This window comes from Thamnophis elegans, chromosome 2, assembly GCF_009769535.1.
Source record: "Thamnophis elegans isolate rThaEle1 chromosome 2, rThaEle1.pri, whole genome shotgun sequence".
NCBI lineage: Eukaryota > Metazoa > Chordata > Lepidosauria > Squamata > Colubridae > Thamnophis > Thamnophis elegans.
The window spans coordinates 6,506,296-6,524,408 of NC_045542.1; the positions used below are offsets into that span (position 1 = coordinate 6,506,296).

Genomic DNA, 18,113 nt, shown 5'->3' on the forward strand with positions numbered 1-18,113 from the left:
GCATTCGCTGGCTGGGGAATTCTGGGAGTTGAAGTCCGGACATCTTCAAATTGCCTAGGTTGAGAAACACTAGCGCATTGCCTAAGATAAGTCCCCCCTTGCCCGCCCCATCCATCTCATCCCCGCGAAACAGGCTTGTTGTTGGAAGGAGGCTCGGCCCACCGTGCGGAAGCAGCTCAAGCGGCCAAGCATTTGCCGGCTCCCTCGATTGGCTCCGGCGCTTGGGAGCCGGCAGATCCGACTCGGAGAGGAGAGGGTTGGGCTTGCAAAGGGCGGGCGAGGCCGCTAGCCAGCCGCCGGAGGAGCCAAGGGGCGGGGGATGGGGAGCTCCGCCAGCGGGAGAAGTCGAGCAGCTTCAGCCGAGACTGGGAGCAGGTACTTGGGGCTCCAGGGGGTGGGCGGCGGCCAGAAGGAAGCCCGGATCAAAGGGGTGGAAGTGTTGGTGGAACTGAGGTTTGCAAAGAGGTTTTTGCCTTGTAGGGGAAAAAAAGGAAAAGCCCGAATTTATTCCCCCTTCCTTGTCTTCGGTCCCCGCCGGCGGTTTTCTCCCCTACCTATAGAAGGAGAGGAGGGGGGCACAAGGGGAGACCGAAGGAGGGGTAGCGAAAGTTTCCCCGCGTGCAAAACTACCGGGACCCCCTTTTGCGGCTGAGTAAAGCACGCGTCCCCCACCACTCCGCCACCCGTCCCTGCGCGCCACCGAATTTGCGCGCAGTGGATAAAGCCAGTGTTTCCCAACCTTGGCAACTTGAAGATGTCCGGACTTCAACTCCCAGAATTCCCCAGCCAGCATTGGCTGGGGAATTCTGGGAGTTGAAGTCCGGACATCTTCAAGTTGCCAAGGTTGGGAAACACTGGACAAAGCGAAGCCCTGGAGGCGAGGAAGAGAAAGGATGCTTAGCTCCGGCTAGGGATGAAGAGGGAGGGAGGGGGGTTAAGGAAGAGTAGTAGGAGTCCAGATGGGCGACCAGACCTGAAAGTAAATCCTCTGTTCCTCGCTGGTGGAGGAACGCAATGTAAGATCTTCCCTAAGATCTCTCGGCTAATCTGCTTGCAAACATTAAGCCAGTGTTTCTCAAGCTTGGCGACTTTTAAGTCCTGTGGACTTCAACTCCCAGAATCCCCCAGCCAGCAGCATGGTCTTTGGAGTGCTGCAGGGGGGGGGGAGTTCCGGGAAAGCAATGCTAGATCTCTCGAGGCTTCTGCAATTCCAAGCCCACCTTAAAGGGACTTAAGTCTTCGGAGCAAGGCTCGCACAGCTGGCTGGGGGATTCTGGGAGTTGAAGTCCAGACATCTTCAAGTCACCAAGGTTGAGAGACACTGCATTAAGCAGAGTCTCAGCTCCAGGAAGCGGATCGTTCCGTGCATTTTATGGAGTGCTGCTGTGCTTTCTATCTTACCGGGAAATTCACTTACTTCCTCGTTTTTTTTCTTGCATCCCCACTGCCTGTTACTTTTTTTAAAAAAAAGTTATGTAACTTTAGTAGTAATCTGCAAGTATTTTTTTTTTAAGAGAGTAAGTCACTCCGTTTATACAATTAGCCTTTTGTTTTTAATTTCCTTGGATCAGCCTGGCAAGCAGCAGGAGCTCAGGCCAAGGTATGTATGCACATGGGAACCAGTTGACAAACCCTTGCACAATGCATCCTTGCCAGAAATTGCGGTGGTGGACGGAGCTAAGCTGAACTTCCTACTGCAAGTTGAGACTTGTGGCTTGGAGATCAGCCTAGCTGGCCTGGCATTCAACCGCCACTGAGGAATGGAGAGGGTTGTTCACCTGGGTATAACACTTTTCGGATGGGGCGGGCATAAAGGTGGGAGGAGTTTTACCTGTCCATGCCCCCCTTTTTTTTTCCTCAGGAAACAATACTGCCAACATGAGTCGCCGCCTGCCACTCCCCGAGCTTTCTGAAGCTGACATCTGTGGGATGTTCCGTGAAGAGCTCAGCCAGGGGAATGACTTCCACAAATCGGATACCCACATCTTCATCATCTTTGGAGCTTCGGTGAGTTTCTTTCCTCTGGGCTGAGCAGGATTTCATGGAGCGTGTTGTATTATAAATCCAAGAAGTTTTAAGTTTACGATGTTATGCTATAGTTTAGCGACATGGGCATTTTCCTGCTCACTCAATCCTTCCGTGCGGGTGCCAGAAATATAAGTAATTCTCTCCATTTTATAGGGGGGAAAGTGTGGATTTGTCACAGAGATTCTCCTTTGATTACAGTTTTTGTAACTGGTAGTACATCCCCTGCTATAAAAGGACTGCACTGGAAAAACAATTCCTTTGAATTAATTTGTACCATCCTGTACATCCAAAATTACAGTCCTCTAATATATTGATCCTTCTTTGTCCTGCTTGTACACACCTGGCCTCAGGTTTAGCATCGCTCTTCCAGAAATGGAAGGAGGGGTGTGTGATGCAGACTTTGTGCCTGCCGACTTAAATGGGCCTCAAATTAGTCATAGGTAAAACAACCGAACTGCTCATTAGTACATAGCATCTTGCCTTTCTGCCATTTATAAGGATATTTGTAAAGACAGCGTGGCTGTAGAACTCAGCACATGTGAAGTGTGATCAACAGCCCTTGTTGCTAGAAGGGTGGGGGAAATGTTGAGTATGTTTAAGGGCCAGGTACAGTAATTAATCCAAACATACTTTGGGTTTGATGAGTGAGATGCTGTAAAAATCAGCCCAATCTTCCTATAAAGGTGAATTGTGCTTCTCAGTCTTTTAAATTATAAATACGAAATGTTATGTACTTATAGTGCACAGACATGTTCCAGCAGAGGACAATCTTTTCTTCTTTTTTTTTCTTCTGTTACTTTATTTTTTGGGAAAGCAACACAAAAAGAAAAGAAAAAAGGAGTGGGAAGGGAACAGAATACACACCTTACAAAAAATAAAATTTTCTCACTAGGCGAAAGGTTGAAATGAAATATAGTCATTAATTTAAAAAAGACATACCCAGAAAAATGTGTTTTAAGAGGAAACATCCCTCTTCCTCACCCCTTTCCCCTCAAACACTAATTGGTATTATACTACAGTTCGGATACCTGCAGTTATGGCTCATTTCTACTGTGTTAGATTGTTTTAATTACTTTTAATCACTTTTCCTCTTCATTCAAAATCCATATTCTAAGTGTCTTAGCTTGCCAGGCTGTGCAATACCATTCAGGGGCAATTCCAATAAGAATAACTATTTCTCTCACCAAGTGAAATTCTTAAGAATGTACTGTGAGTCTTTTCATAATATTTTTCAAATTTTGTAGTTGGCATTTTATTTAGTTATATATTAGCCAAGGCTAGATTATTCTTCTCAATGAGAAACTAAATCCGAACAGGATTAAAAAAGAGTAGTAATTAGAGTTTGGAGATGCTACGAGGATATTGCTAGAAAATACACAAAAATGTAAACTGTTACAGATCCCGAACAACACATTTAATGTAAGCTGGGGAGAGAAACATATAATAATCCTGCCATAAACCTTAGAGAACCTCTTCAATTTTGTAAAGATAAGATGAAAATATGCAAAAGAATACAAAAGAAAAATATGTTGCACATGCTCAGAATTTAAGTATTATGTTACAACCCCCAAACTGGCGCTCTATTGCACTACAATTCCCATCTTGCCCAGCCATGTATGGGGTGATGATTTATAGCTGTAATTCAACAAACATAGCAAAGTTCCAGATTTGGGGCTAGGGTTAAAAATCATGCTACTTTAATGGAGAAGGTAATCATAATACCAAAGAAGGAGAGATGGAGCTATTAAGTAAAGCCAAAAGTACCCTGAAGATAACGTTGTTGTGTAAGCCTTGTGTATGCACTTACATCACTGTTGAAGGTGAGTTTTATTCTGTGCCTAGGCACTTTAGTTATTCAGTTGGACCTCTGTATAATGCACAAACTTTGCTAGCTGGGGTAGAAAAAAGAAACCCATCAAACATAATGGAGACTGCATCCATTACTTCCCCCTAACCCCCACTTTTTAGATATGAGTGAGGTGGTGTCAAGCACAAATTCCATTCTTTGCCTAATCCCATCAGGCCCAAATTGACCCTTTCTGCCCCAGACAAAGCGCCAGAAATCCAATCAAACCAGAGAATAGAAGCCTCAAAAAAATCCCTTACAAAAGAATTGCAATCTTTCATTCTCCATCAGCTCGTGACCTCAACAGCCATCATCTTTAACAATGGGCTTCCTCACTTCTGCTGCCTCCTGAGAGGTCCATTTTGCCTAACAATAGAATAACCCCAGGTAGACTGATAAGGATCTGCCTAGTTTCCTCAAACTGGCCAGCTAATGAAATCCTTAGGATTCACCGCCATCTAGCCCTTCTATAAAAAAAACTTTGCTTTTCCATTCATCTGGGTCTCTCTTGTAAAGTAGGCACCCAATGATCACCAACGTGATTCTTATGAGTGTTACACGGCATTCCACAAAAGTGGCTCTTCCTGAAATTCTTCCCTGCCAAATACCGCCTGTGTTTAATATCCTTTGAATTGCATCTGAACCTTGTGGTTTGGAAACCTGCACAGTATGTCTAAAATGGTCCTGTGCTTTATTTGAACTTTATAATGGCATGGGTGTGGCTTTAAATCTTGCTTTTTAAATAATATTTACTGAAGTTTAAAAATACAAAGATTAAAAAAAGGCATGCGAACCAAAGAGAATATTAATGCAGAAAAAAAGTAGGAAGTGCAAAAAAAAGGGGAAGGCAAAATGAAAAAAAAAAATCTATAAAGAGGGCGGGGGGGAGGCAAAAGAAGTGGCTTCCTCCTTCATTACAAGTTTTTTTTATTTTTATTCTTGTAATGGTGAGGCTTGTGAATTGCAATGTTGAAAGAAATGTCCTTCTGGGTTCAGCTCCAAGAGGGGAAAAAGACACTGGAGACATGGAGGCTGCTTGGAAAGATGGTTTATTGTTGGACAGGGCCACATGGCTTGAGCCCTGGACAGAAAAGGCGATCACATGCTTCAATGTTGGTGGAGAAGAAGAGAAGGGCTGAGGAAGGGGCTTGCTAGGCTTTTTATACCCTGTTTAGTCCCACCTCTCTATTTCCTGTTCCTGTGTAAGAAATCTACTCTGATTGGTTGTCAGACTCCCATGGTGCCATGAAGGGGGCTACTCTCTAGGCTGTTTTGAATCCATAGATGAGTTCTCAGATGCCATGTGGAGAATTGAGTAATATCCCTTCTCCCTACAGCTGCAGTGGGGAAGTCTTTATTATGTAAAGTGGGCCAGCCTGGCCTTCTCAATGGCCTATTGACAAAGTGTAGATGGGCAGGAAGCTATAGGCAACTATTCTGTCTTTTAAAGCATGTTTCTTTCTTTTCACATCCAGAGAAATATTCTGCCTTTTCAATATTTCCTAGGATTATTTCATTTTTCTGGGAGAGGGCTGAATGATAACTTCCCACAGCAAGATTGCAGCAGATTGGGAGAAAAGACCACTGAGTAGTGAACTAAGCAGAAGGAGAAACTCTAGTCCATGCTGAGTCATGAAGGAATTAAAGTGTGCCACTCTCCTTAAGTCAAAGAAGGAAGTTTGTCTTCTGGGCAACTCCATCCGTTCCTTTCTAGTGAACTTCTGTTTCTGATTTGGTGCAATAGGGTGTAGCTGGAAGTATAGGCCCTACTACCATTTGTTTCTGGACATCTTATGTATTTACCAATTGTCAACCTCATAGCCACTTGAGCTATATATACTGAGTGGCTAGGAAGTTTTTTTTTATGGTTCAAAAGTTTTATTTTCTTTTAAAACAAACATTTCATCATTCCTCAATCAGTAAGACATCAGAGTACAATTTTTTTGTGTGTCAAAATAGTTCTAGCTTACCACCAAATTCTTGTCTAGCCTAATGTATACCCCTCCCTCCCTCCACCCTCCCCCCCCAACCCCCCTCCTCCTTCCCCCCCGACTTCCCAGACCCCGTACACGGTATGGATTTTTAACAAACACAGTCTAAAATCTATTGAGAAAAAAGAAATAAAGAAATTAATGACATCTCTACATTGATCTTAGCTTCTTCTTGCTGAGCTAACTTTAAACAATTTAAATCATTTCTGATCTTAAGCATAGGCTAACTGGAATTTCTTGGTCCCGTATTTATTTTGTATATAGTCAATCCATTTTTTCCAGTCTCGTTTATATCTCTCATTTGAGTGATCTTTAAGATATGCCGATATTTTAGCCATCTCGGCTAAGTTTGTGACTTTCAATGTCCATTCTTGAGTTGTAGGCAAGTCTTCCTTCTTCCAGTATTGCGCCACCAACAGTCTTGCTGCCGTTATTAGGTGCAGAATCAAGTTAGTCTCTACCACTGTAAAATCAGTACATATACCTAGTAAGAATAACTGAGGAGTAAACTTTATCCTTCTTTTAAAGATATTTTGCATAATCCACCATATTTTTATCCAAAATGCCTTAACTGGCTAGGAAGTTTGAAGGTCACACTTCACAATGTGTGGGAAGGCATACAAAGAACTACTTTCCCAGTGGTGAAGGGGCTGTGTTGTTCATCAAGCTTTATGTGGTTGCTGTGGAATCTGCTCTTGGCTGTTTTCATGTGCAAATTGCACGCACAGCCGTTTTGCAGCTGCTTTAAGCATTCGAAAGAAGTGGCTTCTTGCCTGTATTGCAAAGTAACTTTTTAAAAAAAAAAATATTTGGTATAGCCTGAACAGCCACTATGCACATGTCAGCCTTGCCAGGTAGTAGACCAATCAGTAAACAACCGAATGAGCTAAATTCTATTTTACCGTAAGGCTACAATAATGGAATCTTGCAAATCTCCTGTTTTCTCTTTTGCCACCTGTTAAGTTAGAGAGGATCTTTCCTGAGTTTCTTTCTTTGCTTCCACCTTTTATCTGATTGTTCCCTAGACAGTATGTGTTTCCCCGAACTCTTAACGGTCATTCCCACATTCCGTCACATCACATCAATCTTATTTTTATGTCCGCTCCTATCAATTCAATTCAATTTATTAGATTTATAGGCCGCCCAATCCCAGAGGACTCCGGGCGGCTTACAAAGAACAAGAAAAGGAAGCAAAATAAAATGAAAAAATAATTTAAAAATTCCCGAACACGCATACGTTCTGATCGGGGCTGGACCCTACATAATAAGGTCAGCAGCTCCAGGCTATCAGACATTAAGACCAGCCGGTGATTAATATCTGTTCAACCATCCATGTTTGAGTGAGGGGACACTGTCGGTGAGGCTCAGTCCCTGAACATCAGTGGTGGGATTCAGCCAGTTCGCACCTATTTGGGAGAACCGGTTGGTAACTTTCTAAGCAGTTCGGAGAACCGGTTGTTGGAAGAAATCTCCTTTTGTTTTTTTCCCCACTTTACAGGGCTAATCCTGTAAGGAAGGCAGGAAGGAAACATTCTGGTGTTGTTTCTAGCCTAATCTTTATTGACCTGCTTACAGAAACTGCCTCTCCGGTTAACCCTTATTACTATTGTAACAACTAAGGCGAAGTGCCCATCGACCTGAGTGACATTAACTTGGCCACGCCCACATGATCACTTGACCACCGAGCCCCGCCTACCCAGATGGTTGTTAGGACAGAGAACCGGTTGTTAAATTATTTGAATCCCACCACTGCTGAACATAGAATCACTTGAATGTCAGAGCAATTTCCGGAGTCTTATTTCTTCTTTAGTGATATTTGTGAGAGTGGGAAATAGAAGAGAGAAGAAAGATGGGAAGAGAGGGATAGGAGAGAGGGTAAGCGGGGAAGATGAGGAGGATAAGGAGGAGTGGAATGTAGAGAGAGGAGAAGGAGAAAGGAAGGGGAAGTAGAGTAGAAAAGGATGATGGAGGGAAGAAAGGAGGTAAGAGAGGTAGAAGAAAGAGATGTATGGAGAGCAGAAGAGCTAATAATGGGTTTTTATCTTTTTGGGCGTTGATGACAAGAGGAACTGATGTAATTACTATTTAATAATACAATAGGATACTGGCTATGTAATAGTATACATGTGACTGTATGCTATGAAAATGGAAAATAAAAAAAGTATATTTAAAAAAAGAAAAAAGAACAAATAAAAATAAAGAAAAAAGAAAAAAATAATAACAAAAAATAAAAAAGGCACGAAGCCCTCTTTGGATTCCCTCTAGAACAGATTGTAAAGAGACATACAAGCGCAGCCTAGCAAGTTACTTTAAGTTGAAATCTCAGTAACTGAAAATACCTGTTCAGTTAAGTTCTTCAGACTTGATAAGAACCAGTCTGGTACAGTGAGTAACATGGTTGAGCTAGAAAGTGGGAGGCTCAGTTCTAACATTCTCTTAGGCACAAAAGCCCGGTGGGTTACTTTGAGTCAGTCTCTTAGCTCAATAGTAGTTAGACTTATATACCGCTTCATAGGGCTTTCAGCCCTCTCTAAGCGGTTTACAGAGTCAGCATATTGCCCCCAACAACAATCCGGGTCCTCATTTTACCCACCTCGGAAGGATGGAAGGCTGAGTCAACCCTGAGCCGGTGAGATTTGAACAGCCGAACTTACATTTAACCACTGCGCCACCTCGGCTCTTAACCCACCTGACGGTGCTGCTGTTTTGGGGGAAATAGCATTATATAAATTGCTTTGAATTATACAAAAGTGGGATAAAAGTCAAAACCACCACTGCCATTTTGCTGTTTACCACTTCACTTAGGGGCAGTACAAAGGCCACACTCCATATTTTATTTATCTATTTATTTATTAAACTTGTATACCGCTTCATAGGGCTTTCAGCCCTCTCTAAGCGGTTTACAATTTCTTTTTAGCAAATTGAGTCAGCAACTTACCCCCACAGTCCGGGTCCTCATTTCACCCACCTCGGAAGGATGGAAGACTGAGTCGACCTTCAGCCGGTGAGATTTGAACCGCTGAACTGCAGATCACAGTCAGCTAAAGTGGCCTGAAGTACTGCACCTTAACCACTGCGCCACCTCGGCTCCTCAATTTTATAGATATCAGACCTGCTTCCAAAATAACGTGACAATATTTGGAGTCCAAAACTGATTTTAAGGGACAAAAATGGATTTTCCTAAGCAACCCACTTGTCGTTAATCCTAACCGTTCTATCCATTAGATTTGTGTATCAGTAATTACATGACCTCGGTAGATGCCGTACACTAAATAAATAACCATTCTCCCCTACAGAAAACCCTAAAGGTGGCAAGATTTTTTTTTTAATGTCATGGGAATGCAAGAGAAATAATCGCCAAGTGAAGTATGCAATTTGTTTGCAAAATCACTGATGAAAATCAACACCTACCCATTAGTTAACATTTAAGCTGATTAATGGCGGTTAAGCCTTTTAAAGTGTTTAGCTTTAGCATCCATCTGCTGAACTCCAGGACTAGATAATATCTTCTTAGGGAGCAATGTTAAAGGACAATGACTGGCTAGACTTAGGAAATAAATTAGATCACCTCATCTACTGGTGACCTGGAGAGACAGCTGCACTTGAACTCCATCCAACCTTCATGTGCCCCAGATGTTTCACATCTTTTTGACTTGGATCAAAGCAGAATAGTTGATAAGTCAAATGTTTGCACTAGATAAAGAGCTTCCAAAAACCTTGGCGCTTCTGAGGGTCAAGGTATCTTGAGCAAGAGCAGCAAAGCCAAGGCTGCAGTTTTGTCAGGAAGGCAAAAGGGAAGTGAAATGAATCAGGGATATGAGGGAAAGCTCAAGAAAGGCTTGCCGTCTACAGCAAAGAATAGGCTGTGTGGACAAACGATACAAATAGGTGTATTTATAGGACATCCAATATAAAATGAGATAGACATTTTTTTTAAATTATTTTATTTTTTTGTTACATAAACAACACATACCCACAGCAGTGAAAAAAACAAAACAGAAAAGAACAAGAAACAAAACAGGAAAAGAAAAAACATCATCACATATAGCATGTCATTTGGTTACAGGTGTTTTAACATTTATCATTCTTATACATTTACTATTTCATTTAATAGGTTATAATATACGGTTTGGGTTGCTTTGTTTACCATCCCTTCTTCCTGTTATAACACCACCTTATTTTCCCTTTCTTTTCTCCCTTCCTCCCTTCTCTACTTTCTTCCTTCCTGCCCTCCTTTCCCTTCCTTCTTCCTGTACCTTTCTCCTACTCCTGCTCTTCCTCATCCCCTTCCTTCCCTCTCTCCTCCTCTTTCTCTCCTTTCCATCATCCTCTCCTTACCTCTTTCTTTTCACCCTCTCTCCCTTCTCTACTTCCTTCCTTCCTCCTCTCCTTCCCCTTCCTTCTTCCCTTACCTCTCCCTTACTCCTACTCTTCCTCTTTCCCTTCCTACCCTCTCTCCTTCCTTTTCTCTTCCCTTCCATCCTCCTTTCCTTTCCCTTTCCTTTCTCCCTCCCTCCCTCCCTTCTCTACTTTCCTCCTCTCCTTCCCCTTCCTTCTTCCCGTACCTTTCTCCTACTCCTGCTCTTCCTCATCCCCTTCCTTCCCTCTCTCCTCCTCTTTCTCTCCTTTCCATCATCCTCTCCTTACCTCTTTCTTTTCACCCTCTCTCCCTTCTCTACTTCCTTCCTTCCTCCTCTCCTTCCCCTTCCTTCTTCCCTTGCCTCTCCTTCGCTCCTACTCTTCCTTTTTCCCTTCCTACCCTCTTTCCTTCCTTTTCTCTCCCTTCCATCTTCTTTTCCTTTCCCTTTCCTTTCTCTCCCTCTCCCTGAGGTAGACATTTTTGACTTGTGGCAATACATCCTACGGCTGCTTATGTGTGTGCGGAAGAGGGGGATATAAATGACAAGCCTATCAACAGATTCAGACATGAACAAATGTTACCAAAAATCAGATTTGTCAGCATAGATTCCCCCTAGAATGCCTAAATCCTTGTCGATATAACGTCTATGAATTATCCTCCAGGGAGAATTTCTTCTAATTAAAGAAGTACTCCCTAGAGGGAATAATTCATCAATATTACGTCCACAAGAACTCAGGCATTCCAAGAGGAATTTATACTGACAAATTCATTCAATCTTGATTATTCTATACATTCAATTATTTGCTGAGACAAATACAATCATTCTGGTAGTAAGCATACGTGGTATTGAAATAAGAGTGTCATGCACTTAAAAGCACAAAACTGATTTATTTACATTCATAGTTTAAAGCAACTAACAATATTAGTTAATATTTAGGCTGCTTCTAACAATAATTACAGAGGCAACATTTGAATCAACCTGGAAGGCTAAAGGCTTTTCTTAAATGGAGCATTTTAAATAAAGATACACAGCACTTTAGATCTGAAGCAAAAACAAAGCCTTGCATCCTGCACCTGTTGTTATCTTCTTGATGTGTCTTTGAAGTTGTGTCTTTGATGTATTCATCTGACTGAGTAATCCCAGAAAAAATATATGTTTGAGGTAAGAAGCTAGTGACAGCACATCCTTGCTTGCTCCAAAGCTACTTCTCACCGTATGTTAACCGCTCCTTACCTCAAATGCCTGTTTTCTTAGTACAATTACCTAAGCATCCTGGAAAAACATTGCTGCTTTAAGGAGGCACCAGCAAGTGGGCTATGCATGCCCATACTTACTTCAAAGCACATAGCATCCCTAATTTTACACTAGATTTTTAGAAACCAGAAGAGAGCGAAGCAGACTGATTTAGGCCAAGCGCCAAAAGATAATAGTGTCATTACAGAGAAAACCCCAAACCCTAAAACGGCTTAAAGTTTGTGAGGGGGGGGACGGGACACACGACACTTTAGCTTATGCAATTTCTAAAATTTCTGGAAATGTATCTTAATGCCGTAATTTAAGGCCAGCTTTGGTTTTGAGATATTGGGTTCCTGTCAATCTGAGGCTATGTTGTTACTGCGGGGAAGTAAAGATATAGTGGAAATATCATGTTCCATTTCTGCCTTCTTTTTCTTGTAATACCTGTTCTTTGTTTAGCTATCAAGGCGGATTCCTACGTAAAAACTATTTTTCTTATTTCTCCTCCATGAAAAATCGTAGCTCTTAGCTTTTGTTGTTAAACCTGGCCATATACACATCAATGACTGTATTATTTCCTTTCATTCGAATTGCTGCTTTGGATTAGTAATCTCAAACTCTCCTAAAATCCCTGATTCTAATCATTTGAGCCCTAACTATATTTCTGCCTGTAATTTCTACTAGCATGGTGTTTTCTATTGTGACGACGAGTGTATAAACGGACTATCAGTGGTACAACACACATAAAACTGGTATTACTAGACCTCATACTCACTATGTTCTGTCCTGTTGGGAAAAATTACTAACTCCTACTATCTCCCTGTGATGAATAGTAAGAAGAATGGTATTTAAAGATCATAAATAAACCATCAAGAATTTGTGTGTTTAATATTTTAAACAGAACTTTAACTTAGCCATATAATGACTTTAATTCTACGTACAACTACCTAGAACCAATATTGTACACTATCAGTTTTATGCTCTACATTTTTAAACTTTGTATGGGGAATAAATGGTAGCAGATAACTCTGGAATAAACTCTGTCATCTAGGTTTTATTACAGTAGTGGGTGATAATGCAAATGCAAGACTAACGTGGAACCTTTGGGGTTCCTCTTCCAATCCTGAGACCACAAAAATATTTCAATGGCTTCATTTCTTGTAAGGGCAATCCTCCATTTCTTCTACTCTGCTAATCCCCCAAGCAATGGTGTAAATATATAGTACACTTCCCACTGATAGCTTTTCATTAAATGAAGAATTTCATAATACAAAAGAAATATATACCCCTTTCCCAACCTAGAGGCTTAGCTTTTTAATAATAGAATGAATATAAATTACAGAGGATAGACATGCCAGACATTATATGAATGTAACCCAATCCAGGTGCCCTTGCTCGGGCTGTATGCTAATTGTGGGATGAGGGTTAAAAGGTGTGATCCAAGAGCTTTGCAGAAAAAGGTAGGCTTCCAGAAACCAGACAGACAACTTTCTGTGGGCAGCAATTGGGGCACCAACACAGACTTAGTAAGGTTCCCTTTCTATGTTCTGAACTGTTGCCTCTCCCCCAGCCTAGGTGGCAGTGGTGGGTTCCTGCCTTTGATCCACCTTGGAACTGGCCTCAGGTGCCCTGGTTACTGCTGACACAATAGAGGCCTGGCTCGCCTTTATTCTGCCTCTGCCTTTATTCCCTAGAATTTGCACGTTCTCTTGCTTAGCAGCCTGGCAGGCAACTGACAGCTGAGGGTGTGATGGAGCTGGGCTAAGAGCCCGCAGTGTGGGTGGTTGCATGCTGAGATGTCATGACTTGGCATTTTTTGCAGCCAGCACCAATGGCCTAGTAATAACCCCTGGGCTTGCTATGCAGTGACTCAGTAAAGACAAGTGCCAGGGCCTTTTGGAGGCAGTGTGGTAGTGCCAGGCGCAACACAGGAATAAAGGGCTTGTGTTAGGGAAGTGCAATACAGTGAAAAGCAGGCTCTTCTCCAGCTCCAGGATGTTGCAGCATTTCGGTTTTGCAGGCACAAAGTAGAGCATGGAATTAAGACAGTATTTTGGGTTGCAAGCGTTTCTCTCTCTCTCAAATATTCCCAAAAGTCTGGATTTCAAAGGAGTCTTTGGAAAACAGACAAAGCTTTGCAGAAGGAGAGAATGTGGAAAAGGGAGTAATGATTCCTGTTTTTATACTCTGCTTCGATACACTAATTGCTGACTGGTTACCCTCAATAGAGGAGTTGATATGGACATATAATTATTCTCAGTGTGTGTGTATCATAGGATGCTATGAGTCCTGAGATGAAAAAACACACATTTCTCTCAGTTTTTATTGCCTCTGTGATCCCCGGGGACCAGGGGTGGGTTTCAACCGGTTCGCGGCGGTCCCTGCGAACCGGTTGGTCGGCGAACCCGGAAGTAAGTAACTTCCGGGAATGGCGAAGGGCGCACCCGCCCGCCCGCACTCCTTACCCGGTTTTGACGAGTTCTGCGCTTCCACGCATGCGCAGGACGCATGCAGTGCCTGCGCGATCCTCCAGGAGCAGCTGGAGCATCGCACAGACGCTAGTATGCATGCGTGCACCGTGCGTGTGCACGAGGACGCCGCCGGCCCCGTTCCAACCGAACCGGTTGGAACGGGGCGAGAAACCCACCCCTGCCGGGGACGGAATTCAGGGCGAGAGTAGGTGTTCACTCCTAGCCACTTGCTTTCCAATCTCAAAGACTTAAAATCAGTTCTGCGCACCTGTTCATCTCTTTAAAAAAAATCAACCAATGGCCTTTCCCTCTGTCTTCTATCCGCAGGGAGACCTAGCCAAGAAGAAGATCTATCCAACTATCTGGTAGGTTCATTTTTGCTGCTCAGCAAGATTCCTCATGCTTCTTGTACCTGGCTTGATTTCATGACTAGCTTGATTTTCTGCACAGGTGGTTATATCGTGATGGGCTGCTTCCTGACGACACGTATGTGGTGGGCTATGCCCGATCCCAGCTCACAGTTGCCGATATCCGCAAACAGAGTCACCCGTATCTCAAGGTGAGCCTTGCCTCTTTAGCACCTCTGGCCTTCCTGGGATAATAAGCATATCCTTGGACTTTGCTGTAATGCTGCTAAGAGCCAGAACTTGATCCACTCCGTGGCACGACAAAACCGCGCTAGTCAAAATCGCGGTGATAAAATCGCGGCAGTAAAGCCGCGACGTCATCACCGCCGCGACAACAGCGCGGCAACAGAAGGGCGCTTTAAAACGGCGCCGCGGCAGAAAGCCGACTTCAATTAAGGTAAGGGTTAGGATTAGGTTTAGGGGTTTGTTTTAGGGTTAGGTTTAGGTTTAGCGTTAGGTTTAGCGTTAAGTTTAGGATTAGGTTTAGGGTTAGGGTTAGGTTTAGCATTAGGTTTAGCGTTAGGTTTAGGGTACTGAGTGCTTGGGAATGAGCGAATTTGCCCTCCGCGATTATGTCATCGCGGTAGGGTCGCGTTTTTCCTTAGCGCTTAGAACGGCGCGAATTAGTCTTCACGCTTATGTCTCCGCGGATAAGGGCTTCGCGGATTTGTGGTGGAACCGATCCACTCTGCCAGATGAGGACTGATAGACTGCTGCTGCTGCTGCCATAGGCGGTGATAGGGGAGAAGCACATCTATAGGAAAGCAGAAAAGAATTATTACTCGGGTTTTTTTTGCAGGATAACAAATCTTGATCTTGTTTTAGGCCAGCCCCGAGGAAGAAAAAAAACTGGACAATTTTTTTGCTCGCAATTCGTACATCTCAGGCCAATATGATGACCAGGCCTCTTTTGAAAAGCTAAACGCCCACCTGAATGCCCTTCACAATGGAGAGAAGGCAAACCGCCTCTTCTATCTGGCTCTCCCGCCCAGTGTCTACAAGGAAGTCACTACGCACATCCGGGAAACCTGCATGAGCTCTGTGTAAGTTTTGGGGCCCGGAGTTACTTACTGAGGGATAACAGAAAGCAGTGAACCTAAAGAAAAGGGAGCTTGTATGCAGGGGGCTTGTATAAGAGCCGAGGTGGCGCAGTGGTTAGAGTGCAGTACTGCAGACCACTTCAGCTGACTTATCTGCAGTTCAGCGGTTCAAATCTCACCGGCTCAGGGTTGACTCAGCCTTCCATCCTTCCGAGGTGGGTGAAATGAGGACCCAGATTGTGGGGGCGATATGCTGACTCTGTAAACCGCTTAGAGAGGGATGAAAGCCCTATGAAGCGGTATATAAGTCTAACTGCTATTGCTATTGCAGTGTCAGAGGAGGCTGTATTTGACAGGAGGCATAGGAAACGGAACCAAACCCTGACTAACATGAAGCATAGTTAAAAATTCTGCCAGCACAAGTGCCCTTTAAGAAGAAAGGGGACAAGTCACATCAGGGGAAAATAAATAGTCCTTCCTTGGAAGCAGTTGCAAATCTTCTCCTAGGAATTGCGAAGCCATTAACTTGATTGTGGCCGTCCCTCCCCCGCTAGACAAAACCCTTGCTATTTTTCTTACGTTTCTTAAGCTGAAAGGGGACGTAAGTAGGAAGAATGAGGAGTCTGTCAATGTGTCCTTATAGTAATAATTATTTTTGAAAATTGCTTGTTCGTGTACTCGTGACCCGACATTTTCGCGATAGACATAGGCGCGCCGACAAAATAGCGCCGATGAAAACGCGCCGACAAAATCGCGCCCACAAATCCGCGACGTCAAAACCGCGCCGACAAAAGCGCGATGACAAGCACAATAAAATAAAATAAAAATTAGGGTTAGGGTTATAACATACGTATACGCGTCCCACTATGTTAATGTTGATTAACATGTTGATGACGCGCATTTGTCGTCGCGATTTTGTCGAAAATCAATTAGCGATTTTGACGGCGCTCATTTGTCCGTCGCGGTTTTGTCGGCGCGCATTTGTCTATTGCGCATTTGTTGGTGAACCCGTGTACTAAAGGAGTAAAATAGAAGAGAAAAAAAGGGTGGTTTGTTTCTGTTTAAGGCTGTAAAAGATACAAGCAGTGTCTGAGGACGGAGCAAGACTTATAGTGATGTGAGTACATTTTGGGTGCTCTTCAGAGCCCTTTAAGGCCTGCAAGGTGGAAACAGAAAATGCCACTGTGATAGCATCATATACATATTCAGATAAGGCTTTTTGACCTTCATCGCTTTTCAATGATGTTTGAAGCAGAATCTGGATGGCCTTTCTCTGGAGCAGCCTTCCTTGGCTTCATTCACTTGTACGTATATGATTCATAGACAAACTCTATCCTCTTTTTGTCCCAAATCTCAAGTGGCTGGAATCGGCTGATTGTGGAAAAGCCCTTCGGCAAGGATTTGGAGAGCTCCAATGATCTATCCAATCACATGTCGGCACTGTTTAGAGAGGACCAGCTCTATCGCATTGACCACTACCTGGGCAAGGAGATGGTGCAGAACTTGATGGTGCTCAGGTAAAGTAGAAAAACCTGAAAATAAGTGAAAATAAGTCACGAAGTGGATCTGTGCAGATAAGCAGCTACCCAAATCAGATTTACCTTCACTTGTTTACACTGAACCAGGGGTGGGTTCCTACCAGTTCGCACCTATTCGGTAGAACCGGTTCATCAAATCTACCGAACCGGTTAGAAGAGGTTCCACCAGTGGACCCGGAAAGCAGGCCATACCTACAGAAGAGGTTCCAAAAATTTTTGAAAGCCACCACTGGCAAGGATCTTGTAACTTGACAGCTTTAAAACTTGCATGCTTTAATGCCAGAGTTTCTGAATAGCTACTTGGACCCACCTAAGTACTAATTCATAATTTCATATCCGGTCACATGGGCAGCAAGCCACTCCCATTCAGTCACATGGGTGGCAAGCCACTCCCACAAAGGAGGCCACACCCACAGAGTAGGTTCCAACAATTTTTGAAACCCACCACTACACTGAACCAAACTTGATTGGATTTGATTTAATGAATTTATAGGCCGCCCAATCCCGAAGGACTCTTTCCCGAAGGAAACTTCTTAAAGTTTCCAAACTCTTCCTGTGTGGAAGCTTTCAGCAACCTTAATACCAACAAGGCATCGTTTTTATAAGGGTGTGGACAAGAGCATTGTTGGGTGGAGAGAGCCCAGCCTATAAAATTAAGAGGCCCTGTGGTTTCATTGTTTGAGGGACCTCTACTTTGCAGCTTCTGAGTCAGATCACTTTTGGTTGCCTTGATAGATTTGGAAACCGGATATTCGGCCCCATCTGGAACCGTGACAACGTGGCCTGTGTCATCCTGACTTTCAAAGAGCCATTTGGCACAGAGGGTCGGGGAGGCTACTTCGATGAGTTTGGCATCATTCGGTACGTTTTGGGGCTGAGGTACAGCAAAAGGTGTTGGTATGGCAGAGATTTCCTGATATTTTACAAGGACCAATTTTATTTATTATATTATTCTAGTGCATGCATTTAGTAAGCCAATGACTATAATAAGTATAATATAATGACTATAATAAGTACAATAGAGCCGAGGTGGCGCAGTGGTTAAATGCAGCACTGCAGGCTACTTCAGCTGACTGCAGTTCTGCAGTTCGGCTGTTCAAATCTCACCAGCTCAAGGTTGACTCAGCCTTCCATCCTTCCGAGGTGGGTAAAATGAGGACCCGGATTGTTGTTGGGGGCAATATGCTGACTCTGT

The 18,113-nt window shown here is 43.4% G+C and overlaps 1 protein-coding gene across 3 annotated transcripts in view; it reads left to right on the top strand.

The window, feature by feature from the left end:
- G6PD (glucose-6-phosphate dehydrogenase) overlaps positions 1 to 18,113 on the top strand; it is a 44,768-nt gene that overhangs the window by 17,848 nt on the left and 8,807 nt on the right. For 2 of the 3 annotated variants that reach the window (XM_032211099.1, XM_032211097.1), the window contains exons 2-7: positions 1,862 to 2,007; positions 14,261 to 14,298; positions 14,384 to 14,492; positions 15,166 to 15,383; positions 16,739 to 16,897; positions 17,654 to 17,779. In XM_032211099.1, coding sequence (XP_032066990.1) covers positions 1,879 to 2,007; positions 14,261 to 14,298; positions 14,384 to 14,492; positions 15,166 to 15,383; positions 16,739 to 16,897; positions 17,654 to 17,779 — 779 coding nt within the window. In that variant the 5' untranslated portion in view covers positions 1,862 to 1,878. Of the gene's footprint in view, positions 1 to 261; positions 376 to 1,571; positions 1,601 to 1,861; positions 2,008 to 14,260; positions 14,299 to 14,383; positions 14,493 to 15,165; positions 15,384 to 16,738; positions 16,898 to 17,653; positions 17,780 to 18,113 lie in introns of those variants that run through there. The other variant, XM_032211096.1, reaches the window with a different exon arrangement.